Source organism: Phaethon aethereus, assembly GCF_964289735.1.
Source record: "Phaethon aethereus genome assembly, chromosome: 3".
Classification (NCBI taxonomy): domain Eukaryota; kingdom Metazoa; phylum Chordata; class Aves; order Phaethontiformes; family Phaethontidae; genus Phaethon; species Phaethon aethereus.
In genome coordinates, this window is record NC_138576.1 from 4,010,205 (window position 1) to 4,020,698 (window position 10,494).

The 10,494-nt window shown below is 55.6% G+C and overlaps 1 protein-coding gene across 1 annotated transcript; it reads left to right on the forward strand.

Moving 5' to 3' along the window:
- Window positions 1-1,885: 1,885 nt before the first annotated feature.
- XKR5 (XK related 5) lies at window positions 1,886-8,398 on the forward strand (the record flags this gene model as incomplete). Its single annotated transcript, XM_081997988.1, has 7 exons — window positions 1,886-2,366; window positions 2,853-3,036; window positions 3,146-3,327; window positions 4,053-4,262; window positions 4,388-4,557; window positions 4,967-5,078; window positions 7,308-8,398. The coding sequence occupies exons 1-7, from the start codon at window positions 2,030-2,032 to the stop codon at window positions 8,396-8,398; spliced, it is 2,286 nt and encodes a 761-aa protein (XP_081854114.1). The 5' UTR covers window positions 1,886-2,029.
- Between the last annotated feature and the right edge of the window lie 2,096 nt (window positions 8,399-10,494).

The following is a 10,494-nucleotide window of genomic DNA, read 5'->3' on the forward strand; positions in this document are numbered from 1 at the left end:
CTCATGCTGGCCTGCAGCGAGCAGGCTGGGGGTGCACGGGAAGCTGGGGGGGGACACAGCTGGGACAGCTGACCCAGGCTGGCCAAAGAGATATTCCATACCATATAACGTCATGCTCAGTATATAAAGCTGGGACGAAGAAGAAGGAAGGGGTGGAGGGACGTTCGGAGTGATGGCGTCTGTCTTCCCAAGAAACCATTACGCGTGACGGAGCCCTGCTTCCCTGGAGATGGCTGAACACCTGCCTGCCCATGGGGAGTGGTGAACAAATTCCTTGTTTTGCTTTGCTTGCGTGCACGGCTTTTGCTTTACTTATTAAACTGTCTTTATCTCAAACCATGAATTTCCTCACTTTTACTCTTCCAATTCTCTCCCCCGTCCCACCGTGGGGGAGTGAGCGAGTGGCTGCGTGGTGCGTAGTTGCTGGCTGGGGCTAAACCACGACAGCATCATTTCGGGGTGGTAATGGCACGCCTCGTGTCTCATGGGAATTTATTCCTGGATTGGAACAGAGCCTTTGGCCAGAAGGCGTGACTGATTTTGTCATCAGTCACTTTGAGACTGAGAACAGACAGTTTGAGGCACCTCAGGATGGCTCCTTCCCAGGAATGATGAAGATGGAGGGCAGGGGGGATGAGATGATGAAGTTCACACCTCTTCTATGGGTGACAAGAAGGGTCATGCCACATTGTACCTGCAAGAACCCTTGCAACTTCCTCACTGCTGGATTTGCAAGCAAAGACAGTTCTTCAACAGCCTGCCCTCAGCTTTGGAAGAAGCGTTGGTGCCTGTTAGAGGCTTAGTTGTGCTTTGCATGCAAAAAGTTGTGTTTTCTAGGAATGGGACAGTTGGCAGCTGTGGTATTTGTTACACTATAAAATTGTTGAGGACAAGCCTCAGAGGCAACCAAGACTGAGCTTCACTTGGCTCCAGAGCCTTATTTCCACCCCTAACTTTATTAAAATGCTTCGCTGGAGCTGGGCCCAACAGCTCAACATTGTTAGTTAATGAAACACTTTGCTAAATACAGACATGGCAGTGGGACAAGAGGAAAAGTAGGCTACCCCTTCCACCTGTGACTTTTTTAACCCCTTGGCCACCAAATCCAAGCACTGGAGTTGAGGTTGCAAAGATGCAAAGTTCTTACGTGCTTGGTAAAAACCAGTGCTGGAAACCGAGCAGAGACCTTGGTGGTGCTCCCTCGAGCAGGGATAATCAGGCAATGACATCTCTGAGCAGCACATCCACGGCCCTGAGTACCCACGGGATGTTTAGTTCATCGCTCACATGCAAATATCGAAGAGCATGTGGGTGATGAACTGAATATCCCGTGTATAGATACCCATGTGCTACAGCCTGGCAGGGACAGGCGTAATGTACTGGGGACCTATAGAGAACTCTGGAAAGTGAGCTTTCCTATTTCAAAAAGTCCCCGCTCCAGGACCCAGCTGAATGGGTGAGAAATGTTGCTCCTGTTAAGCGGCAGAGTCCAGGCTTTGTTCCCAGGGTTGCAAAAAAACTCGCTAAAATTTCAAAAAACAACAGTAAATGCGTGAAAGCCCTCAAGCGCACGTACGTCCCGACAGCCCAGGTCATGGGCAAAGCTTTGGGAGCTTCCTGCACGATTTTGCAAAAGCAGTGACAAAAGCTTAGATGATATTTGGCCCTAATTAAAAACTCCTTTGTGGGCTTTCCTGCGGCGACTTGCTGAGGATTTATTTTCTAAAAATCATGCGTTTCTCCAGGGATGGAGCCTGCAGGGCTGGAGATTGGGTCAAAAAGCAGATAGGACACATCTCTGCGCACACACGGACACCCGCGACCACCAATGGTTGGGATCACATTTCACAAAGGTTCCGTCTCTTGAGTGGAGGGGAAAAAACAACTGAACTAATTTACGGCTCCGTGCACCTCACGTCCCGGCAGCGCCTTCTGCTCATCCCTGCGGCAGCCGCACGTCACTTGGGCGTCGCACAGGGGGACATCGGGACGGACCTGTGCGAGCGCACAAGAACCCAGGGGCATCGGGATGGGCTTGTGCACAGTAACCTGGGGGGTCTCGGGCTGTGCAACCACCGCCGGTCTCCGCGGCCGCAAGACCCCGAGGAGCCCGCGTGACGCAGGCAACATGACGCAACATCGCGCGGCGGGAGAACAGCGGGGCGGGGGGCGGCACTTGGGGAGGTGCCCGGTGGGGCCGGGCCGGGGCGGGCGGGGAGGGACCGGCCCCCGCGGCTCCTTCCTCCTCCTCCTCTCCTTCCTCCTCCTGTTGCGGCGAGGTGCAGGCGCGGCGGAAGGGGTGCGCAGGATGCGCGGGGCCTTCCCGTGGCTCTGCTTGGCGCTGCTGGCGGCGGAGAGCGGAGCGCGTGAGTGAGCGCGCAAGGATGCGCGGGGGGGGGGGGGGAGTGGCTGCGCGGGCCTGCGCGGGCCTGCGCACAGGCGGAGGCGGGGCGCGGGGGCAGCTGGCAGCCCCCGGGCACTGGGCTTTCTGCATGCCTGCAGACTCCAGCCATTTTCCTTTTTTTTTGTTTTTATTTGAAAATTTGATTTTTTTTTTCCAATTTTTTATTTATGTATTTATTTGTATTTTTTATCTGTTCGGAGCATGAGCCCTTATCCGAGCGCGTTTTATCAGAGCTCTTGTTTGGGCCGGGCCCCTCGGTGGCGGTGGCTGTGCCACAAGCTGACAAGCCACCGGGAGCCGGCAGCTGGAGATAAGACAGGGACAAGAGCTGCAAACCCCCCTCGGCGGCGGGGAGGCGAATTTGGGACGCGTTGTGGGTAGCACCTTCCCGTCACAGGGCGTGCGCGGCTGCGGCATCCCTCAGCCGTGCCGCTCTGCCGGTCTCCAGGGCTCTGCGCCGTCATCCACTACCTCGTCCAAGGGCGGCTGGGCTGGTTCAGCCTGACCGTCGCCTGCGTGGTGCCCGGCTACGCGGCTCAGCTCCTCAGCATCCTCTGGTTCAGGGCAGACGGCCGCCCACCTGGCTGCTGGCTCCTGGTGCTTCACCTCCTGCAGCTGGGCCTCTGGAAGCGGTGAGAGATGCTCCCCATGGTCCATCCATTCCACCCTCCGCCCAAACCCAGGCACAGTCCCAAACCTGCCGAAAGCAGGGCGGACGTCCCGTCACGGTGACACTTGCAGGTACTGGGATATTTTACGGACGGCGGCAAAGGCGGGCTGCAGCGCCCGTGCCAGCGAGGTGCTGACTCAGCACGGGGACGTGTGTGTGCTGCGGCTCCTGGAAGCCCTGCTGCAGACCCTGCCTCACCTCCTGCTGCAGGCCTACGTCATCGTGGCAGTTGACCCAACGGGCTTCATCCCCGGTGAGCGGGGAGTTCCCAGGAGGATGCTCTGAGCTGCAGAGGGGTGATGCATTTGGGTGGGGGATGCCTGTGCCCACCCGGCAGGGCGCCGGGCAGGCTCTGGATGGAGTAGCACACCGCAAAGGCACTGGGAAGCCCCAGTGCAAAGGAGCAGGGACAAACGTGGCTTAAAGCTCTGCTGTGGCTGAACCCGGAGGAGCCTCTGAGCTGCCCATGGCTTCTCCTGGCCGGTACAGTCAGCACCCCCGTACAGGAGACCCCCATGGCAGACAGTGTTCCTGGGCTGGGTTTGAACCCAGCACATGTTCCTGTTGATGGTCCAGCCCTTATCACGGTGCAATGCTGAGAATTTAGGGGGTTGGGGCTGCTTTGTAGAAAAGGTGAAGTTTCGGGTGTGCAAAGGGAGAAGCTGGAGCGTGGAGTCACGGCGAGCACAAGGTCATGCTCAAGTCAGTGCCAGTCTCCGGTCCACTCGCAGCGACCGGGATGGACCTGCCCTGCCGCTGCCGAGCTCTGCCGGTCAGAGGATTTAGTCAGGGAGGTGCCGAGCGTGCAGAGGAGACCGGATCCAGCAGGAACTGGTTGAAATACTCCAGTTGGCAGGACAGCGGGGTGTCTGGCTTGTGTCAGGGTGCCGTGCTACCAACAGCTCCTTGGCATCGCAATATGGTCCTACAAGGCAGACGGGCGTCCTGCGCGGCATTGACTATCCCTGTCCCGCGCAGGTGTCAGCGCTGGGCTGTCCCTGCTCTCCCTCGCTTGGGCTTTGGTCTCCTACAGCCGCTTCACTTGCCTGCTGAAACCCGGGCACCTCTGCCCGCCGGCCGCGGCCATCCTCTGCCTGCTGCTCTGGAGGACGGGGATGCTGGGGACCAGGGTCCTGGCCCTGGTGCTCTTTGCCAGGCTGTATTCCTTTTGGGTTTTTGCTGTGGCGGGTAAGACCTGTGATCATCTTCCCCATGTCCCACCCTACTGTCAGCTCCAGAGATGCTCCTCGTACTGGAGCGCTTCACAGCCTCGCCCCGGACAGCTTTCCCCCTTTGGTCCCTTCCCCTTGCAGGTGTCCACTGGTTGCTCATGTCCTTCTGGCTGGTGGCCCAGCAGACAGACATCGTGGCCCAGCCGTGCCGCTGGAGGCTGTTCAATTGCCTGGTGGGAGCCGTGTACATCTTCTGCTACGTTAATGTCCGGCCCGGTCCCTCCAAGCACAGGGTGGCCGTATTTTATGCAGTAAGTACCTAGGATATTTGGTATTCCACATGGATGCAGCTTCTGGGGAGAAGAAATAGCTTCAGGCTCTCCTTTCTCATTTCTCACATCATCACTTGATAAAAATTCAGCATTTACTGTGGTCACCAAGGTGGGTGCACCTTCAGCACGGGCTTTGTTTTCTGAGCAGCAGCCATCCAACGTCGTAATAAGACCAGAGTGGCTGTGCTGCTCTGCCAGAGTTATTTTTCATGGTAAAAAAAGGTTGAGACCTTGCAGAAAGTTCAGTCCAGCAACCCTTACGTTTTGAGTGGTAAGTTAGGTGCAAAATAAATCAGCAAAATCTAGAAAACGGGTGTTTTCTGTCATCAGAAGCATTTCTATAGCCATCAGCAGGATAAAAGTGACAACTCTTCCCTCTGCTCTGCAGATAATGCTGGTGGAAAACACGCTCCTGCTGCTGCTGGCCACCAGGTTCCTGCAGGCGGAGCTGAGGAACAGCCTGTGCGTGACTGGGGCTGTCATGTCAGGGTCTGTAATCGGTAAGACCTGCTGGTTTTTAGAGCCTGGATTGCATGTTTTGAGAGGAAATGAGCACCATCAGTTATCTGAGCATCATCAGTTATTTTAGTTGAATCAAACTATTTGCTTTATTTCTTCCAGCTTCAGCAGGAAGGTATTTGATGGTATGTAAATCCACCTTGAGTTTCATTTCTTCATCATTTCTTAAAAGCCCACCCCAAAGAGGGAGGCTTGCAGAAATGATGGAGATGTCACCAAATGGCTCAGGTACCACTGCCAAATACAATACGTGCGATTTGGAAGCACATCTGTGCTTTCTGTGGTCGTGGTGCTTGGTGACCGGTGCTGGCAGTGGTATAACACAGGGGGTCACTGCAGGGGAGCATTTTAATTTGCGTGTATACTGATCATTTATAGAACCATAGAATCACAGAATCATAGACGAGTTTGGGTGGGAAGGGACCTTTCAAGGACATCTAGTCCAACCCCCTGCAGTGAGTAGGGACATCTTCACCCAGAGCAGGGTGCTCAGAGCCCCGTCCAGCCTGACCTGGGATGGTTCCAGGGATGGGGCATCCACCACCTCTCTGGGCAACCTGGGCCAGGGGTTCAACATCCGCATTATGAAAAATTTCTTCCCTATATCCAGTCTGAATCTGCCCTCTTTTAGTTTAAAACCGTCACCCCTTGTCCTGTCGCTACAGGCCCTGCTGAACAGTCTGTCCCCATCTTTCTCCTCAGCCCCTCCAAGCCCTGGCAGCTGCACTAAGGTCTCCCCGGAGCCTTCTCTGCTCCAGGCTGAACCCCCCCAGCTCTCCCAGCCTGTCCTCCCAGCAGAGCTGTTCCAGCCCTCGGAGCATCGCTGGGGCCTCCTCTGGCCCCGCTCCAGCAGGTCCATGTCTCTCCTGTGCCGAGGGCTCCAGAGCTGGACGCAGCACTGCAGGGGGGTCTCCCCAGAGCGGGGCAGAGGGGCAGAATCCCCCCCCTCACCCTGCTGGCCACGTGGCTTTGGGGGCAGCCCAGGACACGGTTGGCTTCTGGGCTGTGAGCGCACATTGCCGGCTCCTGTCCAGCTTTTCACCCACCGGGACCCCCAAGTGCTTCTCCACAGGGCTGCTCTCCATCCCTTCACCCCCCAGTCTGTGCTGATAACGTATAGATGTGGCACTTTGGGACATGGTTTAGTGGTCCCATGCCCACCAAATGGTGGTGCTGGGTTAATGGTTGGACTTGATGACCTCATGATGTTCAACAAGCCCATTCCTCCAGCTTGTCCAGGTCCCTCTGGATAGCATCGCATCCATTATGAAGGTGGCTTGTGATTGATGGGCCATCACTGGGTATGTTTTGGAAATACACTGGTGTGGGACCATGCAGAACTACAGCAGCTTTCTCCCACCCTCTTTTCTTTCAAAGATTGGTGCTGCTTTTGTAAATGGAAACGCTTTTTGTGTCCATGGGGAGGGTTTTTTTGGTACGTGATGGAGAAGGTACTCCATACCTTGCAGCTACACCCAGCTGGTGCATTTAATTCCCTAAAGCTTGAATGCGTAACTCTGCTGAAGGAGAGGAGAGGTTGTATGATGCAAACAACCCATCGGCACCTCTATTTGCAAAACTGGCACTGGGCAAGGATGGGAGCTGCTGTTTGCTGGGTGAGGTCCTCACCAGGCTCATGTCTTCCCAGCAGGTTGGGGGCAGGGGGAAGCTGTAGCACCCATGTGCTGGGCTTTGTGCTTCTCCCCAGGCCGGCTGCACGCAGATCTACTGTGTTCAAGAAAGGGCACGTCTGGGCTGGAAAAGGAGCAATCCCTCTGGCCCTGAATGAGTTCAGGATAGAAGTAGGAAGGTGTCTTAAAATCCTGCTGCATTTAATGGCTAGAGGACTGGGATGCTGTGAGGCAGGAAGGATTCCCTCATCACACGCCTCCTCCCTGCCCCGTGTCCCATCTGCTGGTGCTCAGCATCTGCCTCTCTGTGCACCTATCAGTCTGCAAATCGATCCACATTAATAGTAAGTTCAGTTTTGAGCCTGTGCTCAGCCCTCCCTTTCCCAAATCTGCTCTGGTTGAATTTTTGCATCCCTTAAAAACGCTTGAAAGATATGGTGCTCAGACACTGGATGCCCAGCAGCATCTCTGCAAGACAGCCTGTTGATATGGAAGTGGCAGCGAGATCTGGTCTCTCCTCCACACCTCACCAAAACACTGCTGGGACTCACCCTTTGACACCTTTCTGCTCTTTTTTAGGTGCCACAGCTCTGGTGGTTTATTACAGCTTGCTCCATCCCAAGTCCACCGAGATCTGGCAGGGCTTCCTGGAGACAACCTGCAGGGTTGCAGCTGCTGGTGCTGACAAGGATGCCAGAGATGTCTCTCAAGCAGGGCAGAGTTTGGGAATTTTCGGAGACAGAGAGTTGTCGGCAGGGGAAGGGACCACGGCAGATCCCAAAAATGGGAACATCTCATCACTTCTGCAATTTGGAGGGTGTCTGGAGGACAGCTGGACAAACCATCACCACTGGCTGCTGGTAAAGCTGGCCTTGAAGACAGGAGATATGTCTATGATCAACGCAGCTTTTGGAGACAGTGGCGTGGGAGAGGTTTACCCTGGAGGATGGGTGATGGGGAAACCCGCCGGTGTTGAGCCTGGGGCAGATCCTTCCCTCCCCACAAGGGAAGCTGGTCCTCGGGGTGTTGAATCTGGTTGGACTGATGAGACGTTGCCGTCGGCGGGGAACGGAGGAGGCGGCAAACCCAGCACCGGAGCTGCACGAACGGCACAGGAGGATGGAGCGGTGCAGGAGCCTGTTTTCCCCTCGGCTGTATTCTTTCCCAGCAGCTTCTCCCCGGGTCCGGCCGAGGGCTCCTCCGTGTATTTCAGCGCGAGCGCGGGAGGCATCGCCTCGCCCTGCTCGGGGACGGCCGCAGCTACCTGCGTGGCCGTGACACAACGCGACAGCGGGGCCCAGCCTCCCCCAGGCTGCCTGGGTGGTGGGCGAGGAGGAGGGGATTTATCCCTTGGGATGGCGAGCATCAGCCCAATCCCGGGCGCTTGTGCCCACGAGCATCTGCAGAGCAGCTCTCCCCTCGGCAGCACAGGCGGCTGTGGGGTGGCAGGTCACCTCAAAGAGGGGCTGGAGCCTGCGGGGCTGGAGGGTGCCCTCGTGGGGTGGCATCACCTTTGGGACACCCACCCTTGTGGCACACAAGGGACTGTCGTGAGGAGCAAGCTGAGCACACCATGCTTCACCTCCACCCCCAAGGCTGACCCTAGATGCCCACAGCGAGGACCGGGGGAGCTGGGAGAGGGGACAGATCTGTCTGGGTTGCCGGTGTGACCCTGCACATGGCTGCACCCTCACCCTGGGTCAGCACTGGGGTGACTGCCTTGTCGCTAGTGTATGGCAGGAGGTGGTGGGATGTTAATGCTGACCATGAAGACTATCCCCGTGGTACCCGGCCGCCGAGCAGATACAGTCCTCTATCGCTAGGACATCACCTTCCTTGGTGGTGCATCTTCTACTTGCAGTTTTGGAGAGCTTCAAAGGTCTTAAAAAGCCTTAAAAGTCCAGGCTTAGGTATTTATTAAACTTATTTATGTAGCAGTCCTGCTAGGAAGCTGGAAGCATGCTGCTTTTTGATATACTTGTGACAATGTCTTGAAGCATGTCCTTTAACAAGGACTATACAAGCAGCTGGTCTGTCCCAGTGTGGAGATCTGGCTGCTGTCTCCAGGGGCTGCAATGCTGGCCAAAGCAGGAGTCTTCTCAGGATAAATAAGTGCCTAAGAAAAATAATGAGTTTTACTCTCAGATGCCCTTCACTGTGGGCAGAATAAGCCCTAACATAAGGCTCGGTAGTGCTTGATTTATTTTTCCCCCATCAGGTTCATCTTGAGAGCTTTACCAGCTCCATTTGCTGGGGCCACATAGGATTGCAAATCCTCTTCATACTGCAGACCACAGCCTCAGGACGCTGAACTGTAGACAAAAGCCATGTCCTGCGTCCTTGCCCACCACCCTGCTTTCTCAAGTGGCCTTTTCTGCCCATCCTCATCCTTGTCCCCTCCACCCAGCTGCAGATCATAGAATCATACAATAGTTTGGGTTGGAAGGGACCTTTCAAGGACATCTAGTCCCACCCCTGCAGTGAGCAGGGACACCTTCACCCAGAGCAGGTTGCTCAGAGCCCCGTCCAGCCTGACCTGGGATGTTTCCAGGGATGGGGCATCCACCACCTCTCTGGGCAACAGTAATCCAGATCTGGCTGGATTGGTTGGATGGTCACATCCAGAGGGTAGTGGTCAATGGCTCAATGTCCAGATGGAGATCGGTGACGAGTGGTGTCCCTCAGGGCTCCATATTGGGACCAGTACTCTTTCATATCTCATCAATGACATAGACAGTGGGATCAAGTGCACCCTCAGCACGTTTGCAGATGACACCAAGCTGAGTGGTGCAGTTGACACTCCTGAGGGACAGGATGCCTTCCAGAGGGACCTGGACAAACTCGAGGAATGGGCCCATGTGAACCTCATGAAGTTCAACAAGGCCAAGTGCAGGGTCCTGCATCTGGGTCGGGGCAACCCCCAGTATCAGCACAGGCTGGGGGATCAACAGATTGAGAGCAGCCCCATGGAGAAGGACTTGGGGGTCCTGGTGGGTGAAAAGCTGGACGGGAGCCGGCAATGTGCGCTCGCAGCCCAGAAGGCCAAGTGGTGAAAGCTCCGTGTCTCCGTTCGGAGCCAGCATCGCCATGCCGTGGCTCTGCTCTGCAGGGAGGAAGCAGTTGTAGCGGCTTTTCCAGAGTCCTCCTCACTACAAGCATCACACAGAAGGCAGCAGAGCTGCCGTGGCATTATAGAAACTTCTATTTAGTTTGTTTTTCTACTTTTGATAATATATAATGATCCTTTAAAAAACAAACCAGCCTTTGCTGTGTCTGTGTCTCGTGTTGGGGGTACACAGAAGCATGGAGGGGTCCTCTCTGGACCTTGCCGTACGGGGTCTTGGACCTTGATCTGCTGCTTTGGAAGTGAACCACTGTGCAACTTCCTGGCTGGATGTGACCTCGCCTCCTCCCCTCTCCTTTGCAACTCCATTTTCCTGTTTTCTTAGATTTTCTACCCATTCTGGTTCTACCCGCCCCCAATCCAGCTGTTTGTTTAATTGAGTGGGGATTTTCCCTTTCTGCAGCTGGAGGGTGTGGATAGGACACAGGTATGAACGGGAACAGGACTCCACATCTCCTTTCTCTCTTCCCCACACGGCTCTCCTGCAGACCCAGGATGAGTTGGCTGTTGGGATTTTGAAGAAGTGTCTACATCCAGCATCTTCCCAGCTGGGGCCACCTCCATCTGCGGGACCTGGGCACGTCACCATGGCATGCAGATAGCAGTGGGTTGGGTGAGTTTGGTTTCTGCGGGCAAGGAGCA